Here is a 22,423-nt window from a genome sequence, read left to right as displayed (position 1 = left end):
TTTCCATTAACAACACCTATGTGGTAATGTTTCTCTCACTTATTCTCAGTTTATGGCTATTTCCTTTCTTGCAAAGTTTTGGAATCTTAACCCAAAAAAAAGAATAATACTCAAAGTAATTCTGTTACATAAATATTTTAACTAAATGTAGCACGGCAAGATTTAAGTCTAGCCCATTCTACAGTAACAATAATGTGTTTAAAATGGGTTTAAAAGGTCTGAACACAATACTTCCAATAACAAATCAAGAAGCCTATTTATATTAGTAATGAAGAAAAATATTGACAATCCTAACATACATGTTATGATTTTTCACTTAGGCATTATAATAAATCTTCAGTCAATTACCATTTTGTGCAATAAATCTCAAGAGCAGCAGAATGTGAACAAGATGGAAAAATTAAAATTATAGAATCACACCTGCACTTTTCATATTAAACAAGAAATACTGTATTATCATTTGATAATTATATTTAAAGGCAAAACAGATCTGAAAATCTTGAAGCATTTTTTCTTAGGCTGAGGAGACAGGAAGTAGATATCTTATTGATTTGCCAGGCTGGGCTATCCTGATAGAAAAGATGAAGCTTTACTTAAAAAAAATATAGCCAATACTTCAATTGCTTTAGAGAGGTAAAATAAATTTGTGATACTAATCAGCTAAAGGGCAAACAATATTTTAAAATATATTTCACCTATGAGTCAATTTAATAACCTTTTATAAAAATAAAACATTTTCCATAATAAAATGCTCCTGTGTTCTCTGAAATTCAAGATTTTGATTTTTAACATTTTACATGGACTAAAAATTCACAAACCAAATGTTCATGCAAAATGCACTCAATAAAATATAAAATATTTGCATAAGCCAGAGTTCCAAAATAACTTTAAACAATGATTTAGAATTTAACTCTCAGTTGTTATCATTTTTGCCCATATATCTTAAAATCACTTATAACTGTAGTATTGATGATTGATTTTTAGTGGCTATCAAAAAATATACATATATATGTGTATATATATACATATATATATGTATATATATACACACACACATACTTTTGGCAGCTCATAAAAATTTAATAAGTGCTGAGGGAATAAAAAGGCAGAAAAGTACAGGAGTCCACATATGTGTTTTTTTAAATTTAATTTGTCATATATAGACGGTATCTATATACAATCAGTGTGCATTGTAACAGTTTCTATTAAAAGTCAATCAGTTCATCTAAAATGTTAACTGGCTGCATAGCACATTTGACATTATTGCCCACATTAAAAAGGAAAACAAATGGATTTACAATAAATTTTGGCTGATTTGGGGTTCTGATGAATTCACAAAGGTATTTTTCAAACCAATGCATCTGAAAAAAAAAATTTTCAGAGCATGCAGTTTAGATAGTACAAGTCATTACTACAACAATCACAACACTGGCTTTTAAAAAAATGTATCTAATAAAATATCCAATATAAAAGGAACCCTAAAGGATAATATAATGGAATAATGTTCCCTTTCCCCATTTTTACATTCTAAACAGTGATTCCATCAAGACAATTTATTAAAAAGTGTTGTTAATACATTGATTTTTGTCCTTTTTTATGACAAGAAGGCCTGAGTTGGTGGGGAAAGGAACAGTTAAAAAAAGCCTGAGAGGGGGAGGGAAGGAAAGCTCATTTAATTAATTTACAATAATTTACAGCTATTTTATTTTGTAAAAAGGCATTACAATTTATCACAAACAAGAATTCCTGGATATTTTACAGTCATAGGTACAGAATTTAAATATTCAAGCTTGTGATGAGAAGCGGCAAGGTGGTCGCAGTGTACAATGTAAACAAGTAGCTTTGGAAAGTGAACAAAGTCCTTGAGAGTTCTTTGCTAAGGAAAAACAAAACAAAACAAAACTCTTCATTCCTTCCTGAAACATGATTACAGGTCAGTGTATAAAGTTCATTTACAAACATAATTTAAATGGAGTTCAGCCTAAAATCACTGACACAAAGAATCTTATCCAGTCTAAATGGGGCAGTGTTGAGGTCCCTGTAAAAAGTAAACATCTTCCATTATTTAAAAAAAAAAAAGTGCTACAAACAATTTGTAACACAGTGCAGCATAATCCTTAAATACAAAAATATTTTTCTTCTGTTGGGATAATAGACCTTGCATCCTGGAAAGAAGTAACAATACTGCTACTGATGGAGGATCCTGTCTGTATCTTTCAAGTCATGTAAGGCAATTACTGTGGTACGATATATGGCTAAAAGAAAGTCCAGACGGGCAATGTCAGTATTTGTTATGTTTTCCGGCTACTCCATGTATGCTCCGGTGTACTTTTGTGATCAGATGAATGTTCAAAGGGAGATCTATGGCCTAAAGGTGATCTTGAACCATAGGGAGACCTCTGATCTAGTGGTGACCTTGGGCCACTACTGGAAGCTCTGTGGTCCATCTGCCAATCTGAATGATACCGATAATCCCTTGAGGTTTTATGGTGTGAATATTCAGAACTTGATCGATGGTCTGAGTGCAACCGGTGATCTGAATGAGAACGATGGTCAGAATGAGAACGGTCTTTTAAACTTCCTTCCAAAACTGATCTGTGATCTCTACTCCTATGGTCGTCCATTTTCCTGTGTTTACTATCACTGTAGTATCTGATGAGAGAGAAAAATAACATTAGGGACAGCACCTAAAATTAAATAGATATCTTAGAAAATTATCAAGAACTATGAATTTTGGGGATAAACTAGTAGGTAATGGCAGCTTAATTTTAAAAACAAAGTAATTAATTAACAAGTACTTACTATGTGCTTAAGTCTAAACCAGTGATTCCCAAAGTGGGCGTCATCATCCCCTGGTGGGTGCTGCAGCGATCCAGGGGAGCTGTGATGGTCACAGGTGCATTTGGGGGCGGTGAATAACTGTAAGGGGGTGGTGATAGTATGTGATGGGGGGGCGCTAAGTAATATTTTTTATGGAAAGGGGGTGGTAGGCCAAAAAAGTTTGGGAACCACTGGTCTAAACTGAAATGGTAATTTGGAGAAAATATTTATTCTTAAAACACTGAAACTTTGTATGATAACTATAACTTCATTCAGTGCATTCAATTCTAAGCTTTTTAAATCTTCTTTGGCTGGAGTGTATGAGTTGTTCATGACAGTGCATCATTTTCCAACAACAAAGATACTTAAGATTATAGGTTTGAGACTGGAATCAGGCCTTAGATATCAAGTTGTCCAGTGCCTTTATTTTATAACTGAGCAAAGTGAAGCCTAGTGAGATTAAATCCATAGGAAGCATTCTTTCATTCTTTTTTAAACAAAAGAATAAACAAAAAGAACAAAATTTTATTTATTGCAACTCACTTCAGGAAAATTTCAGGAAATATTATTTGATTCAGAAATTTCACTTCTTATAGGAAATTGAGTGCCAGGCCTAGAGATAGGAAGTGTTCAAATCTGCTCTCAGCCACCTTAATCCCATTGCCTAGCCCACATACCTCTCTTTAGCTTTGGAACAAATACACAGTATGAATTCTAAAACATAATGTAACATTTTTTTTTAAAGGGGAAGTTTCATTTGGTAATTCAAAAAATACAATCTGAAGAAAGTTTTTTACTTACAAACTTATATGAAAATATTTATTTCTCAAAAAATGTCTTTTATAAAGTGATGACAAAATTTACCTGCTTTCTTGTTTATAATGATCCCATTCCCGATGATCTTTACCATTGCTAAAGGATGAATATGATCTTTTCCTAGATTCATTCTTTTTGTAAGCTTCTCCCTGATGCCTGTCTTTATGGTCATGATACTGGGACAAATGTCTATCAGAAGAATAACTGTCCCTGCTGCTGTCATCATGATTTGTATTCTCTTTTAGTCTTTCCACATCTGTATAAAATGAAAAGAAGTCTGTCTTGTGGTTTACAACATTAAGGAACAATAAATGGTATAAAATTAGCTGAAGCAATGACACCTCTAGTACCCCCAAAAGAGCAAAGTTAAATTCCTGAATGGAGCCAGATAAATGTTTAGTATTGGAGGGAAGGGCAGTACCACTTTATTGACAGAATATGAAAATATTTAGAGGATACAGTAGCATTTCTTTGGACTATTTGCATAGTTCCTGTAAAAATAATGTCATTAAGAACTATTCATAAATATGGCATCTGGCAAAATTATTTAATTTGTGGTTATTGTTATAAGGGTAGTCTATAATACCAAAAGCTTGGCAATGTGAGAAAGTGAACATTTAAGCTAAAATAAATTTTTAAAAATCCTTTTTATTTGGTTAGACTACTTTAATTATTAGCCACATACTTCTAAATAAGAAGTTTCAAAAATCTTAGAAATGTCTAAAAAATATAGTTGGCATATATAATATTCATGAGTAAATAAGAACTACTTAGCTCTCACATATAAACATATCTGGAACGAAAACAAGCTTTGTTAATGAGATAAACATATAGTTATATAGCAAAACTAAAATGCCTTAAAATGTATACAAAATGTTTCTCATTTAAAGAGAAAAATAAATAAGACTAACCTGGATTCCTAATCACATGAGTATTCAAGCCACTGTTGTTTTGGTCATTGTTTTGCTGCAATAAATATATACATGTAAGAATCATTAAAACATTTTAAAAATAATTTCTGAAATTTTCCTAGAAAATCACTCTAGGAAATGCTAATAAATTTTGCATACTCATTCTACTGCTTTAGTGAAGCTAGCAAGCATCTCAATCAGTTTCTTCACCAATTCTTTGGCTACTGCACTGGAAAAAACCCCAGATTTTGAGGCAGAGGGGACTCAGGTTTGAATGTAGCTACTTATAGAGGTCATGTCTTCATTCTGAGTTTTTAGCTTCCTCATTGTAAAGAAAGGGGACTGAACTAAAGGGCTCCCTAGGTACTTCTAAGTCTGTAATCAAATCAAGTTATCACATTAGATGTGAAGACAGATAATCTTGCTCATCTTTTGACGTTTAATACCTCAATATCTTTCTTTAGTACTAAATCAAATAATAGTGAGGGAAAAAGTATCCTTGCTTCCTTCCTAAATTCATCTGAGAAAGCTTTCATAGCATCACTCTATTACAAATAAAACTAGTTTTTGATTTGAGATATGTTTCTGACATGTAAAAAGACTTAGTGCCTTAGCTTTTTAGGTGAGGTGTATTTTGTTGAAGGTGCTTTCTTGATCACAATCATAAATTATTTTGCTTTTGTTATTTGTTTGACTAATTGTACTAATTGTTTTCTTTATATACTTGCATTTCTAGTATAAATTCAACTTGATCACTTAATAATTATTTACTAAGTGCCTATTACATGTTAGATATGATGCCAAGGATACAAAAGACCAAAAAAAACTTTAAAAAAAATGAATTAATATCTCCTCTTTCATGTGGTGTACATACAGAGATCGTGATTTTTTTTATTTTGGGGGTAATTTGTTATTATCTCTTCAAAAATTTACTTGAATTTCCATATCAGTATACATTAGTGAGACTGTTCTAGAGTTATCTTTCTCTGCTTTATTGTTTCCTGATTTGGGTATCTCAATGGTATGGAATGGTTTTTGGTAGCAAATTAATTGTTCTTTAAATATTTGATAATTTTTACTTATAAATACATGGAGACAAAGATTTTTTTCTTTTATAGCCCACTTATGGTATACCCCATTTCTCTGGGACTTGGTTGATTAAGATTTCTGATTTCTGTTTTTCATCTTGTTAATTTGGACATTTTATATTTTTAATAGATAATTCAGTCATTTCCTTTACATTCTCAGTTTTGTGGGAATATCTGTGCTATAGATACCAAATCTCTCAACTCCAAGGCCCTTCCCAATATCAGAATCTCAAATATTAGACCTCTTGCCCTAGGGACCTCTTTTAGGAGTTAAGGCTTATAACATCAGACCCCAGGATAAGACTACATATTCAAGATATCACCTGGTTTTGCATAATCCCCTATTATTTTGGGATGAGGCAAAGAAACTGATGTTGGATGTGGATTTCATTCATGCTTTGGTGACCTAGCTGATTACCATTTATTTATAGAGTCAAATGCCTGGCCAAATCTATCTTCTGACCATTCTCTGACTTTAGAGAACCCTAGAAGGAAGGCTCTCAATCAAAAGGTCAGATGCCTGGGCTGAGCTGGTGGGAGTTAGAAGGCCTGGTATTCATATGAGCCATAGGTAGTAGGAAGGAGTAGCTCCCCATCCTCCCTCAGCGGCTACAGCCATGGAAGATACTGTGGAGAAAGTGCTCAGCTGTGAAGAGAAGGAGAAGTTGAAGGAAAAGCTGGCATTCTTAAAAAGAGAGTATAGCAAGACATTGGCTCAACTGCAGTGAGCTCAAAGAGCTGAAATGGCAAAAAATTCTATGAAGAATGAACAGAATTACATGCTTAAGCAGGAAACCTCTATACAAAGAGCCAGAAGACAAAGTATCCCTTGGTGATAAATTAGAAACATGTACAAAACAATGCCTGTCTTAATGTTGAAACTAAGGAGAAAATGGCCATCAGACTTGATTTTGAGCCTGAGATCTTGAGCACTGGTGATGGCTCCTCAGGAATATGTCCTGAAAATATAGGCGATGACTGCCAGGAGAATTTCCTCATAGTATCATTTGACCAGATAGTGAGAAAAAGCAAAGCAAATAGCCATTGAATAGAAGAACCAGGAAAAAAAAATACTGTTATCAAAAAGAAATGATTCTTTCTTTGGCTCTGATTCACTTATAAATGCTGGACAAAAACAGCAAAAACAAGTGTTGCTACAGAAAATGAAAATAATCTTCTTAAGATTATGGCATTTTTTTTACACAATTTTGGATGATGGTACTATTGAATAACATAGGTGTGTTCCTCTTGAAGCAGTCTGTGATAACTAAAACTGGCTACCCAATGTTCAATGAACCTCATTCATGCTTCACCTAAAAAATTAGAAGGACAGAAAGAATATATTATCTCGCCAGATGACCAAATGGTAAATGATGAATGTTGATAAAAAAAAAAGTCTAGCAACTTCATCTTGCCAGTAGATGAAGCATTTTTTTCTAAATGAACTCAACCATTCCTTAAGTGAAAACATATATTTCAAAGAACAGAATCAAAGCTTGAAACTTTCTTCTACTAGCTTACTTGATGAAAATCTTCAAAAGAAAGAGGTCCTAAGTGAGACTATGAGCCCTACCATAGAAATGATCTCATTATTATGCCCAATTATATGGCAATAAATATGGCAACCGAGGTGATATGGATGAATATTTACAAAAATGCAAGCTGCCTAGATTAACAGAAGAAGAAACAGAATACGTAAATAATCTCATATCAGAAAAGAAATTGAACAAATGGATCAAAGAACTCCCTAAGAAAAAATCCCCAGGACCAAATGACAATCCTACCCGAATTAATTTACTTATTTAGTGCCATACCTATCAAACTACCAAGAAATTTTTTTACTTTTTTACTTTTTACAAGTGAATTCTATCAAACATTCAAAGAACAATTGATCACAATACTATATAAACTATTTGACATAATAAAGCAAAGAAAGAGTTCTACCAAATTCCTTTTATGACACAAATATGGTACTGATCCCAAAACCAGGTAGATCAAAAACAGAGAAAGAAAACTACAGACCAATCTTCTTAATGAACATAGATGCAAAAATCTTAAATAGAATACTAGCAAAAACATTCCAGCAAGTGATCATGAGGGTTACCCATCATGATCAGGTGGGATTTATACAGGAATGCAAGGATGGTTCAATATTAGAAAAAACATCTGCATAACTTACCATATCAACAAGCTAACAAACAAAAATCACGTGATTATCTCAATAGATGCTGAAAAAACCTTTGACAAAATACAACACCCATTCCTATTGAAAATACTAGAAAGTATAGGTATAGAAGGGCCTTTCCTAAAAAAATAAACAGTATATATTTAAAACCATCAGCAAGCATCATTTGCAATGGGGATAAACTAGGAGCCTTCCCAATAAGATCAGGAGTGAAACAAGGATGCCCATTATCACCTCTATTATTTAACATTGTACTAGAAACACTAGCAGTAGCAATTAGAGAAGAAAAAGAAATTGAAGGTATTAAAACAGGCAATGAGGAGACCAAGCTATCACTCTTTGCAGATGATATGATGGTCTACTTAAAGAATACTAGAGAATCAACTAAAAAGCTAGTGGAAATAATCAATAACTTTAGCAAAATTGTAGGATGCAAAACAAACACACATAAATCATTAGCATTTCTATATATTTTCAACACATCCTGGAAGCAAGAGTTAGAAAGAGAAATTCTATTTAAAATGGCTAGACAATATAAAATATCTAGGAATCTTTCTGTCAAGACAAACACAGGCATTATATGAACATAACTACAAAACACTTTCCACACAATTAAAACTAGATCTAAACAATTGGAAAAACATTAATTGCTCATGGGTAGGATGAGCTAACATAATAAAAATGACAATCCTACCCAAATTAATTTACTTATTTAGTGCCATACCTACCAAACAACCGAGAAATTTTTTTACTGAATTAGAAAAAACTATAACAAATTTCATTTGGAAGAACAAAAGATCAAGAATATGAAGGGAAATAATGAAAAAAGAATGTGAAGGAAGGGGACCTAGTAGTACAAGATCTTAAACTGTATTACAGAGCAGAGGTCATCAAAACAATATGGTACTTGACTAAGAGACAAAAGGGAGGATCGGTGGAATAGACTTGGGGTAAATAACCTCAGCAAGACAGTATATGATAAATCCAAAGAGCCCAGCTTTTGGGACAAAAATCCATTATTTGACAAAAACTGCTGGAAAAATTAGAAAACAGCATGAGAGATTAGGTTTAGAACAACATCTCACGTCCTACACCAAGATAAATTCAGAATGAGTAAATGACTTGAATATAAAGAAGGAAATTATAAGTAAATTAGGTAAAGATAGAATAGTTTACCTGTCAGATCTATGGGAAAGGAAAGATTTTAAGACCAAGCAAGAGTTGGAAAAAATTACAAAATGTAAAATAAATAATTTTGATTACATTAAATTAAAAAGGTTTTGTACAAACAAAATGCAATCAAAATTAGAAAGAAAGTAACAAATTGGGAAAAAAATCTTTATAACAAAAACCTCTGGCACAGGTCTAATTACTCAAATTTATAAGGAGCTAAATCAATTGTACAAAAAAGCAAACCATTCCACAACTGATAAATGGAAAAGGGACATGAATAGGCAATTTTCAGATAAAGAAATCAAAATATCAATAAGCACATGAAAGTATTCTAAATCTCATGTTGGAAGGGATGTGGCAAAATTGGGATATTAATGCATTGCTGTTGGAGTTGTGAATTGATCCAGCCATTCTGGATGGCAATTTGGAACCATGCTCAAAAGGTACTAAAAAAATAATCCTTTTGGTCCAGCCATGCCACTGTTGGGTTTATATCCCAAAGAGATCATAAGGAAAAAGACTTGTACAAAAATATTTATAGTTGTGCTCTTTGTGGTGGCAAAAAATTGGAAAATGAGGGGTTGCCCTTTGATTGGGGAATGGCTGAACAAATTGTGGTATCTGTTGGTGATGGAATACTATTGTGCTGAAAGGAATAATGAACTGGAGGAATTCCATGTGAACTGGAAAGACCTCCAGGAATTGATGCAGAATGAAAGGAGTAGAACCAGGAGAACATTGTACATGGAGACGGATACATTGTGGCATAATCGAATGTAATGGACTTCTCTACTAGCAGAGGACAATTCTGAGGAACTTATGAGAAAGAACGCTATCTACACCCAGAGAAAGAACTGTGGGAGTAGAAAAACATACTGCTTGATCACATGGATTGATGGGGATATGATTGGGGATGCAGACTCTAAGCAATTACCCTAATGCAAATATTAATGATATGGAAACAGGTCTTGATCAATGACACATGTAAAACACAGCGGGGGGTTGGGGCTGGGAGGAGGGGAGGCAAAGAACATGAATCATATAATCATGGAAAAATATTCTAAATTAATTAAATAAAAAAAGAAATGACATCTCCTCATCCTACAGAAAATCTATTAAATTCTTTTATAGTGCTTGATGGTCTTCTGTTTCCTGTGGAGTATTATGTTAGGACAACATGACGAATGTCGAGTTGCCAGAGGACAGTAGACCTAGAAGCTACAATTTAAAGCCAATTAGGTGTAAGAAGGAATGGATTTAAGCAGGTAACTAAAAATTTAGATCTGTCCTCCCAAGAAGCAGAGCAAAGTGAATTTCTGTTATCTGACCCTTGGAGTGACCCGTCCCAAGGCCAGTGACTATGACTGTACTTTCTACATATTTTAAATATTTGTGAGAAATGACTCATATTCAGAAGACATCCTTCTCCATGAGTTATCTAACATTCCTATCTTGAGTTGTTACTATTGTTTGCCCTTCATTGTTATTACAAGACAAAATAAAACCTTTTAATGACATGTATCATAACAAGCTCAAAGTATATCTGACCCAAAATATTAAAAGCCACACAATTTTAAAAAATGAACCAGGAATAAAGAGGGGAGAAAGAATTTATAACCATATAAAAGTTAGAGAAAATTACAAAAGATAAAAGTCAATTTCAAATACATGAAATATAAAATCTTTTATAAACAAAGTCAATCTGACTAGGATAAAGGCAGGAGAAACCATATCATATCTCTGTTAAAGAAACTAGCACAAATATACAAATCTAAAATCCATTCCCTAACAGATAACTTGTCCAAGGATACTGGCAAATCCTTCTTAAAAGAATAATTGCTAACAATAAGTAACCATATAAAACATTATTCCAGTCACTAATAAGAGAAATGCAAATTAATCTAACCTGAGGTTTGCCTTATATCCAATCTTTTAATTGCATTGAAAGATTGCAATCATGGGAATAATTAATGTTGAAAGAGGTATTAAGACAAGTACAATTAATACACTATGGGTAGAATTGTGCCGGTCACTATAGAAATCAGTTGGAAATTTTGTTGAATTATTAAAATGTTCATATCATTACTAAGAAATCCCTTTACTAGGTACAAGAAGGTCAAAGGTAGAAAGCAGTTTCTTATACAACATCTTATGGTAGAGCTTTTTTGTAATAAAGAACTGAAAACAAAATAGACAGACATTAATTCAAGGCTGGATTAAAAAAACTGGCATAATAGAAAATCAATGTCTTATAACAAACAATATGAATATTAATAGAATGATGGGAAGACATAGGAACTTGATGTAAAGAGAAGCAAGAAGAACTGGGAAGATAATACAATGAACAAATGATTCCAAAGGAGAGATGGAAAAGTGTCTCCCTTTTTTGCAGAAATACGGAATTTTTATAAGCATGGACTATTGTTAGACTTGATTTGTATGTTGGTTAATTTTGCCAATGCTTATTTTATAGGCTCCTTTAATGAATTTTTTTCTGTTTGTTATTCTTGTTGGAAATACTACTTTTTTCTTCATTGTAGTTAATCTTTATGAAGTCTATATTGGCAGACCTACATATTGTTATGTATATATAACATATATGTTATTATACAAATTATTTCTATAGTTTGAAGCCTTTTTTATTATATTTTCAAGGAAACCTGTTAAAACAATCTTATTAGTCTTGGTTGGGTATATCCTGAATCCTTAGAAAGGAATCTGTCTCCCTTCATTTTAAACTATAGTCCAGAAATTCAAATCCTATTTTCAAGCACTACCTCCTTGGCTAGCCATTTACTTCCAAAAACAGTTTTTTCCCTTTTGCTTCAGTTCCTTGGCAACATTAAGGAAAACACAATCTGTGACTTTAGGCCTTTAGTTTGTGGCTAAGGAGTTCATAAATTGTAGCAATAATATTTTAGATTCCTTCTGATATCTGCATTTGTGCTCCTTAATCATCAGAAGTATGAAGTAGTCACCAGTTTCAGTAAGCACTTGGAGATTTGTCTTCAATACATACCAAGAAGATAATGGAGTTCTCTGATGTTTTTAGATTAACAAATAGATGCCTTATTCCACCCATCAATAAGAAATCACATATCACTTCTCTTTGCTTCTCCCTGTGATCCTTAATGATTATGGCACAATTATATCATTCCTTAGAGGGTAAGTACTGCTTCCTTCTATCATCATTCACCACCTTCCTCAGGAAAAACCCTTAGACCTGTTTTTTGTTTGAGTCCTGTCCTTTCCCTTCTTTTCCTTTGTGACGCTTTTGTTTTCCAAACTCCTGACAAGACTGAAGTCTATTTCTCCACTTTAGCTCTCTGTTTTCTCTCATTAAAGCCCCTTTTCTGTTTCCTTTAGAAACCTTATATTGTACCTAACAACTAGGAGTGTGGAGACATCTCTCAAATCCCTTTTTCTTCTTTTCCAGGAGGAAGGCTAATCTATTTGGTGGGATAGAAGTTGGAAAAATCCACAGTGAGGCATTTTAAAGTCTTTCACAAAATTTAAAACCTTTCACTCTACCATTTACAACATAAATACATTCAACTATCCAGACAGACTGGCTTGCTTTTCTTTGACCATTGCAATCTCTCTCTCTTTAAAACCCTTACCTGGATTCTAAGAGAGAAGAGAGGTAAGGGGAAAGAGGGGGTTGGGGGCAGGAGGATAGGAGGATGAGGTGTTAAGTGACTTGATCAAAGTCACAGTCATGATGTATCTAAGAATCCAGGCCTTCCCAATTCCAAACTTGGTTTTCTATCTACTAAGCCCGCTAGCTACCTCCCACTGCATTATTATTATTTCTTATGCTTTTCTCCTCTCTCCAAAAGGATCCTTTTTTCTGATTATCTCTTCCAATAACCATATATATCTGTATATATATGTTTATTTTATCTACCAAAAGGATGCAGATGTAGTATTTGTTAGGATTAAAATTCTCTGGAGACTGCATATTAATTTCTAATTACTAAATAGTGAAATTGGGTCAGAGGGAGAAAAGACACATAATCACATGGCCTAGCTAACCCAAGCTCATTGGTCACCATATGTCCCTGTTTACTCCCACTGCTTGGCTAAAAGAGCAAGTGTTGCTTCCTAGACCCATAAGTTATACCCTCCTGTGAGTCTGAGTCTCCCTGGTTGGACAAATTTGCTCTATGTAGGTCAGAGGCTGGTCTTCATATATATATATATATGCCTCAGGCCTTGTTCTTAAACCAATCAAAGGTTTGGGGCTGAATTGAAACCCAATTCACTAGAGAATCACCTTAAGCCTGATCTTAGGGTTCCAAGAAAAGGGGTACAAATTGGTGTTCAATTCTCGTAAAGCAGAGATTGTTTCTCATTTTGTTCTTGTATCCCCAGCATTTAGCAAAATATAAGTGCATTTTAGTAAGTGGCTACTAAAAACATCTTTGATTAGAAAGTAACTACATATAGTATTTTCTAAAAATGCTCCTTTGCTCTTCATTGTGAATTTACATTACTCCTTTTTACTATTATAATTTGACTCAAACACAATCTTTTTTTTTTTGCCAAGCTAACTCATCAGTATCTATTTACATAGTTAATTAATTGAAAAAGGAAAAATTTAAAGAAAGATAAATTGCAACCCAATAACTTTAAAATACATGAAATACCTGGGAATTATCTACCAAGATTTATCTTTAACATATAAATATACAACTACAAAACACTATTCGAAGCAATGAAGGTGAAACTTCAATCACTGGAAATATAATAATTATTTATGGATAAGATGGATATGCAGCATAATAAATGACAATAACAACTAATTATAAATTCTATCTTAAGTCAATATAACTTTTAATCATTTATTTTATAAAATTAGACAAAATGATAATTCACATGAAAGAAAAAAGACAGTCTTGAGAAAAGTTAATTAAATAAAACAATGTAGAAATGAATATGACTTAAGATCACATCTAAAATTATTACTAAAGATAATCATCATATTTTATATTGGTTGAAAAATAGATAGAATAGACTACATAAGCACAACTCAAAAGTAAACAAACATAGTAGCCCAATATTCCCTGAACTCTGAACACAAACTCCTGGTCTACAAAAACTTATTTTACAAGAACTAAAAGGAAAGATGGAAAATGGCTTGGTAGAAAATAAGTTTAAATTAATACTTAAGATAGATAAGCTCCAAATAGAAAAGGGACATAGTCACATTTCAAAAGAAAGAAGGAAATGGAAAATGATGTTATTAACAACCAGGACTATGGTGGGAATTTTTAGCGAAAAAAATTTTAAAAAGGAAAAAAAAACAAACAAAAAAGACAGAGCATAGAACAAGTACCCTGCACTATAATACCCCCAAGTCGGTGATGGCAAGTGTCAGCACTGACACACGTAGCCATTTTCGATGACACGCGGCCACGTGTGGCTGCATACAGAAGTATGGGGCCGCATGCCAAGGATGAAACATTTGCTGTGGTGTAGTGTAGACACTCTGTGCACTTTAGATGACAATTCTACCCATATTAATTTACCTATTTTAGTTTATTAAATAGTTATATATTGCAATTATACATTTTTGTTATTTAAACTATAAATATCATGAAATTATGGGTTTTTTCCCTCAAAGTGACATACCATCAGAGTTATGCTAGGTCTTTTGGTGAATTTTAACACACAAAGCTCAAAAGGTTGCCCATCACTGCCCTAAGTTCTACATCCTCAAGAGAGGTTACTAAGACTTTTTACTGGAATGTGTGGAACTGTGTGAGCCACAGAATTATTGCCCAACGCATCACCAAGAACATAAAGCTGAGCTATTGAAGTACCATAGCCAAAACAAAGCACGGACTGGAGAGTGGCAGCTCTGGAAACAGATTGCTTGTCCATTGGAGGATATGAGCTGAAGCTGCTGCTATCACAGCAGTCACTGGCTCATACTATAGACCCCCAGAGAGGAAGTGGTGACTTCTATGGAAAACCAGACCAATGGTTTACAAAAAAATACTCATCAGGTGGAAACATTTGACTACCTAAGTCATGTCAATCTATTTTCCAGTGAGATTAAGAGCCTTCTTTGAGGGTTGTGTCCTGGAGGCTTTTCATTCTTGCTTGAGCTGCAAAGCTTATGTAATCTGAGAGAATTCTTCCTTTTTTTCCTCTACTATTTGTCTTTTCCTTCAGCTAGCTTTTCTCTTCTGCTTGAGTTTCTTGCCAGACTTGAGGTAGTAAATCCTTTTTAACTTATGAATTTCTGCCCGTTATCCTCTCTCCCCATTAAAAACAATGATATAATAAAATACAGAATGAGAAAAAAAGGAGACAAGATAAACAACTGACTATGTAAAATTTTTAATGTTGAATAAACAAAAATCAAACCAACTAGAATAAGAGAAAATAGCAATTGGAAAAAAAATTTTAGACCTGATATTCTTGATACTTCAATGGTACTTATTGATGTAAATGTTTCTGGTAATAATATAGATCAAACAAATCCTGCCTGTCCATTCAATAGCAACTATAATGCATATGTTCCCATAAGTTTGCCAAAGGGGAGGGAATCTACTTAAAGTTGTAGGGACCTTTCTTGCATTTTCTTGACTTTGAAGATACCCAGTGAAATACCTGGGTTGTTTTTTCAGTAATGCCTTGCTCTTGTTATGTTAACATCACATTTTCCTTTTTAATAAAATATTGTTTGGATTCCTTTAATATCAAAATTTCTTCTCTGTCTTCTTCATTCTTCAACTCTCAGATAAAATCTCACCTTCTAAAGAAAGTCTCTCCCAATCTTTCTTAATTCTAGTGCTTTCCTCCTCTTAGTTATTTCTACTTATTCTATAAACAGGGTGTTTATATATACATGTTCACTTATTCTCTTCTTTGATCGTGAGCTCCTTGAAAGCAGGGACTATTTTTGGCCTGTCTTTGTAACCCCAAGAGCTTAGCACAGTGCCTGGCACTAGTAGATGCTTAATAAATGTTTAATATCTGTTTTTGTGGTGTAAGTCCTCTTTATTACTACCTGGATGATTCTCAATCTTAATTATTCTGGCACTGAATTGTTCCATTACTCACAACCATATAACATTTAGGAAGCAAATGGCTGGCTAAGAAGGTTGTGCTTGAAAGTGGAATGAGCTCCTGGACCATGGCATAAAAAATAAGGATGACAGATTTCTGTCCAGGGTCTCAGTATATCCAATCAGGTCTAATAATACTGTATTAATAGGTTTCCTTGAAAATCTAATAAATAAAGCTTTAAAGTATAAAAAAAAAGGAGAAGGAAAATGGCATTTAAAAAGATTGGCTCTTGTTTCAGAAAAACCTTGGGGGCACCAAAAAATCCTGTAGTTTCTCAAAGCAATGCAACCCCTTCAACTCCTATTCAATTCTAAGTCTAGCTCACCGTCCATTTGCAACATCTATATAAAGACACACATACATACACGCATGATTGGGAAAGAAATAGAATTACTCATTAAGTTATTGTAACTGAATGACATAATCTGAAAAATGGGCATTATTTATCGACTTGGTTTTTCTTACATGAATAATTGGGCCAAAGTCTTGAGAGTGATTAGCAATCTAATTTAAGAGGCTCTGTAATGTTCTGGGACTTAATGCATCAGCACAAATGCCATCAGGAACATCTGATGAACTTTACCATCTACAGGTAATCCCTCTTTCATTTAAACTCTGATAATGTTGAGCATTTTTGACAGGCATACATCTTTATATTTAATGCTCCACTTGATACTGATAATCGGAAGGTCAAAACAAGGTTATCTTTTTTGTTCATATCTTTCAAAGAACTTCATAAAATTTTGATATGCATGGGAGACAAACTATATGGAGGACACTAAATTTGAAGAGAAATTTTAGAGGACCTGAAAAGCTAAAGGACAAGAATAGTTGGAAGTTGGAAAAAAAACCCTTAGAAATGAAACAATGTCCTATAGCTAAGTAAGAACTTGATCTAAAGGAGGAGCATAGTGATGGCGAAGAAATTCAGAAAAGAAAGAAAGGAGAGCAGAGGATGAAAACTCAAGATGAAGGAGAAACAGCAGTTTGAAAATACCTTCAATTGAAGAAAGAAAACAGAAGTGGAAGAAAAAGAACTCAAGGAGAAAGTAGCTGATAAAATAACGTTAGTAAAATAAATTGGCCAGACAACATATGAGGCTAATAATTAGATAAGGGAAAAAAAGATGCATGTGGCTTTCAAGATTTAAGAGAGACCTGAGAGATTATTGAATATTAAAAGGCATGAGAAAGAGTAACAGATTTGGAGTTAAGGGTAGCCAACAAAGATAGAACTTAAGAAAGAATCTCACTTCTGCTAGATATGACAAGAAGGGAACATTTTGCAGTCACCTACATTAATTGGGCACTGTTTATATTCCTGTGATGACGAAGTGGCTGCTAAGAGTAGACTGGTTTCTGACCGAGAAAAAGAAAAGAGGACAAAGGAAGAATACTGCAGTTTTTAGGTTATCAGGCACAAAATCTTCACTTGAAAACTGCCAGAACTTTAGAGGGAAAATTAAGAAGGAAAAGGAATAAAAGAACAAGAGGTAAAAGGGAATCTTGACCTTTTTCAGGAAGTTGGAATGGCACCACAAAACAAAGGAAGACAAGGAAGATTGTAGTTATAAAACTCTCGAGATCTATTTATCATCTCCAGATAATCTTATAAGTATGGCTTAGTTGATAAGGTAAGGAACAGGGAAGATCTTTCAGCTCATGGTTCCAGCTCTGTCTCTGGAAGCATGGAATTTATTATATATACTTCAAGACTCATTTCACACAAAGAGCACAGAGAAGGAATTACAGCTGTGTAGGGGTTACAAATTACACAAAAACCCATTAGAGGCTTAAAAGTAGAAAGATAGGTCCAGGGTCAAAGGTCAAATTCCAGCAGCTCATTAGCAGAAGGCGAATTCATGGAGTAGTGACTACATTCTATAGATACCCTAAATAAATTGAGTCTTGTACTCTTGATTTATAGGATTGCACCTGTTCAGATAAAAGTCTTGTCTAGCTTTGTCCACTTCTGACCTTGACTAAGTAATAATTTTTAGAGCTCAGGCTTCTTAATTATCAAGGAGAGAAATTGTTAACTCCGTAACTGCTGATTTGCTAGGAACTTAAAGCTTTTCAATAAGGCTATAACGTTTTTAAGAAAAGGTGCGGATCATAAAAGAGCAGTCTTAATGGTTCCCAACATAAAACTAATTTGAGGACGTCCTTTTTCCTTTTTAAAAATCCTTACTTTCCATCTTAGAATCAATAGTAAGGGGGTGCAGCTAGGTGGCTCAGTGGATTGAGGGCCAGGCCTAGAGATGGGAGGTCCTGGGTTCAAATCTGGCCTCAGACACTTCTTAGCTGTGTGACCCTGGGCAAGTCACTTGACCCCTATTGCCTAGACCTTACCATTCTTCTGCTTTGGAACCAATACACAGTATTGATTCCAAGATGGAAGGGTAAAAAAACAACAACAAAGAATCAATACTAAGTACTAGTTTCAAAGTAAAAGAGTGGCAGATGTGGTAAGGTTGGGGGAGATGGAACTTAAGAGGTAGATTTTCTCCAAATCTTGAGACTTAGGGCTTAGAACTAGAATTTAGAAATCATCTACTCCAACCCCCATCATTCTCCAGATGAGGAATTGGGTCTTGAAATCTGAATTTGTTCATGGTCTCACAACCCTCAGTTTATAAAGAAGGAAACCAAGAGGGGAAGGGATTTGCTACACAGTGAGTCACAGAGCCAGGACAGGGCCCTCAGGGCCCATCAATTCATCTTCCATTAAAATCCATGGAAACTGAGGCCCAAACAGTGAAAGAGATTTCTCTAATTCCACAAAAAGCAAATCTGCGGGTCTAGAGCAGGTCTTCTCATTGCTTTTTCCCCATCCTGGTTCTAGCCTCCCTGTTTCTCTTCATTTCTCCACCTCCATTTCTGTCCTTCATATGCTTTTCCCAGTCCTAAGTCAGGTGGGGAACTTGAAAAGCATTCCTCTCAAGCCAAGTTCAGATTCCAGGCTGCCCAGTCATACGTACAGCTCCAGTCACAGGTTTCTGGGAATGTGGTTGGAGAAGAGAATAACAGGACCCCCCCCACACACACACTTTCTATCAGGCCCCTGGGGTCCCTTCCTCTCATCCTTTCTCCACCATTTCCACGATGGTGCTACCCCCCCTTCAAGCCTCAAGCTGAGGACAAAAATCATCCTCTTATCCCATACTTACATTCACACACACAAACCACCTGGTAACTTCCTACTGTTCCTTTCTGGAAGTTTCTCTACCTCCAAGTTGGGAGTGAGAAATCCAAACAAGACGGTGCTATGGGGACCAGAACTGTCTCCCAGCCCTTCCCAGGAGGTCACAGGGGGCTGTGAAGGTGGGAGGGGAGGGGATTGGGAAGATATGCCTATAACTACTCCCCCCCAACCCCTAATAAAGCCATTAGCCTAAAAGGCACTAGAAAAATAAATGGGGCAATGGGGGTTAAGACCTGTCCAGGGTCACACAGCTAGGAAATATCTAAGGCCATATTTGAACCCAGAACCTCTCACCTATAGATCTATTCTTAAACTAATAAGCCACCTTCTTGCTGCCCTTGAGGATGCTCTTAAAGAGAAGGGAACTGTATGCTCAAAGTTAGCCACTTATCCTCCAAGGAATGATCATCTAGTTCCAAATATTTTGTCAGGAGAGTTTAGTTAATAAAAGTTAAAGACTACTAGTAATGATGACTCCCACTGAGGGAATATTTAGGCACCTACTTATTAACAAAAAATGTTTGTGGATTTCCCAAAATGTATTCAGAGAATCTACAGACTTGTCAAAACAAACGAAAATATCCTCTTTTGATGACTTACTTGAGAACAAATGGCATTGCCTGAGGAAATATTAAAACATTGTTCAAGATTATAAAGTTTTGGGGAGGAATGAAAACTTGAGGCAAAAAATATTTTCTTCATTGTTGCTAAAAGCAAGGAAAAAGAAAAAAGCATGTTTTTAAGTGAAAAATTGGTTAAGAAGAAAGTATGTGAGAATGAGATTTAAATTTCTGGATTTCACCTTAAAATAAAGGAACAAAAACTCTTGGCTATACATAGGATATATACCCCAAAGAGGTACCAGAGCCAGCTTTAATCAGCTCAAGAGTTGATGATTAAAATTTCCTATAAATCAGGGCTTGATCTGTTGTTTTGTTCATTGCCTAGACATAAAGTGATGGAGAAAATGTTAATAATGATATTTAACTTAAGAATGTGCTGTGTATACATTCTTTCCCCTGAAGAGCCAGTGATTAAATATTTACCACCATATTCTTGGAAATTCTTACCCAGGGCTGGTAAGAATGAAACTGCTTGGATTTTTATAAACGAAATAAAAAAAGATTACAAAATGAAAGGGAAGTGAAAATTTCTACCCATGGATATCTATCAAACCAAATACTAAATATAGAAACTACAATTTAAAAATAGTAACTAAGGTACTCAAACGTTCACATGATAAAATCCAAAACAGAAAAGGGCAATAAAGTCAATGGTTGAGGGTGGTGACCAAGTACCCAAATTGCAACCCTCATGCTGCATGTGAACCCTCTCCCAAACCCCACCCCAGACAAGGGACAGAGGAAGCGCTCCCATTGGGTTGCTGGGCAGTGGGGCAGGTCAGTGTGAGAAATGTCCTCGGGCACAAGTGGAGAGGAGGAGGGGAGCAACCTCCCATGGCACACTTGCAACAAGTTCACCAAAACAGGCCTAGGATATATGTACTAAGTAGGGGTAAAAAAACTACATGAACTAGAGACCCTAGGGCAGTAGAAAAATATGACGTCATGGCTCAAACCACTGATACACAGGTTGTGAGACCCATGACTGGTATAGGATTTTAAAAGAGTATAGTTTATTCAAAAGAAATTGTGGGGTGGGATAACATTAAGAAAATAGACTTGGGCTAAGGTTCCTGTATGGAATAGTGGTGAAGTAGGCCAGAAACTGTCAATTGTACATATGGCCCCCTGCATCTTAGCCATTATTTTCCTCATATACCAAAAAATAGGTTCTGAAGTGAGGAATGCTGATTATGTATCAGAAGTAAGGCTAAGGAGAATTCTGTGGGACTCATGAGAAAGAATGCTATCTGCATTTAGAAAAAGAACTGTGGGAGTAGAAATCCAGAAGAAAACATGATTTATCGTTGTTTATATGGGTTATATCATTTGGAGTTTTGGTTTTAAAAGATTACTCTATTACAAAAATGAATAATAAGTAAATAGGATTTGAGTGATAATACATGTATAACCCAGGGGAATGACTTGTCAACTCTAGGAAGGGGGAGGGAGACAACAACAAGAATCATGTAACCATGGAAAAAAATTTTTTAAATAAATTAAAAAAAAAAAAAGAAATGAGAAAAAAAATTAGTAAGGCTATTTCAGCATAAAAGCAGAACAGTCACCCAAGTCCCAATGCTGTTTACCTCACACAAGCTTCACAGTGCCTGTGCTGGTATTAGTGGATGCTGTGTGATCTGAGATTCTATGGGTCTGGATGTATTACACTACAAATATCTGAGGAAATCCCTTCAGTAATTGTGCTCCACTCACTGGCCATCAGTCTGAGAATTAGCTGATTGTATTAAAAATTATTTAAAAAAAAAAACCCTTATGTTTTGTCTTATAATCAATACTGTGTGTTGGTTCTAAGGCAGAAGAATGGTAAGGGCTAGACATTTGGGGTTAAGTGACTTGCCCAAGGTCAAATAGGTAGGAAGTGTCTTGAAGTCACATTTGAACCCAGGACCTCTTGTCTCTGGGCCTGGCTCTTAATCCACTGGAGCCACCTAGTTGCCCCACTAAAAATTCTTTAGAATACCTAAGTTGTGCCAGGGATTGTTCTTTTCCTTTCCTGGTTACAGACTTATTACAAAGCAATTTGATAAATAAGGAATGGACATGACAGACACTCGGTTATAATTTTTTTTAACTCTTATTTTCTGCCTCAGAATTGACCCTAAGTAGTGGTTCCAAGGCAGAAGACCAGTACAGCTAGGAAACTGGGGTTAAGTGACTTGCCCAGTGTCACACAGCTAGTAAGTGTATGAAGCCAAATTTGAACTTGGCGCCTTCTTGTTTCCAGGACGGGCTCTCCATCCACTGAGCTACCCCTGTCTCATCTTTCTAATCAAACCCTCTCTAATTATTAGTTCCAAACATGGGCTGATATGAGCAAGATGAAATTTAATAGAAATAAATGTAAAAATTACACTTAGGTTAAGACTGAGCTACTTGGCAACGTGCCTTTTGTTTCTGTTGTCTTCTTTTTGTCTTTGATGCTCGGCACACTACTTGGCACATTGGCACATAAATGTTTTATATCCTTGATTTGACTAAAAAGTCAATTTCAGAAGTAT

The 22,423-nt window shown here is 34.8% G+C and overlaps 1 protein-coding gene across 1 annotated transcript in view; it reads right to left on the bottom strand.

Moving 5' to 3' along the window:
• Nucleotides 1-1,130: 1,130 nt before the first annotated feature.
• Nucleotides 1,131-22,423, bottom strand: part of CHD1 (chromodomain helicase DNA binding protein 1) — a 133,092-nt gene continuing 111,799 nt past the window's right edge. The window contains exons 34-36 of the mRNA XM_044662599.1: nt 4,548-4,602; nt 3,685-3,892; nt 1,131-2,652 (exon numbers count right to left, since the gene is read on the bottom strand). Coding sequence (XP_044518534.1) covers nt 2,292-2,652; nt 3,685-3,892; nt 4,548-4,602 — 624 coding nt within the window. The 3' untranslated portion in view covers nt 1,131-2,291. The remainder of the gene's footprint in view (nt 2,653-3,684; nt 3,893-4,547; nt 4,603-22,423) is intronic.

Source organism: Gracilinanus agilis, chromosome 1, assembly GCF_016433145.1.
Source record: "Gracilinanus agilis isolate LMUSP501 chromosome 1, AgileGrace, whole genome shotgun sequence".
Taxonomy (NCBI): domain Eukaryota; kingdom Metazoa; phylum Chordata; class Mammalia; order Didelphimorphia; family Didelphidae; genus Gracilinanus; species Gracilinanus agilis.
This window is presented reverse-complemented; position numbering and strand designations above follow the sequence as displayed.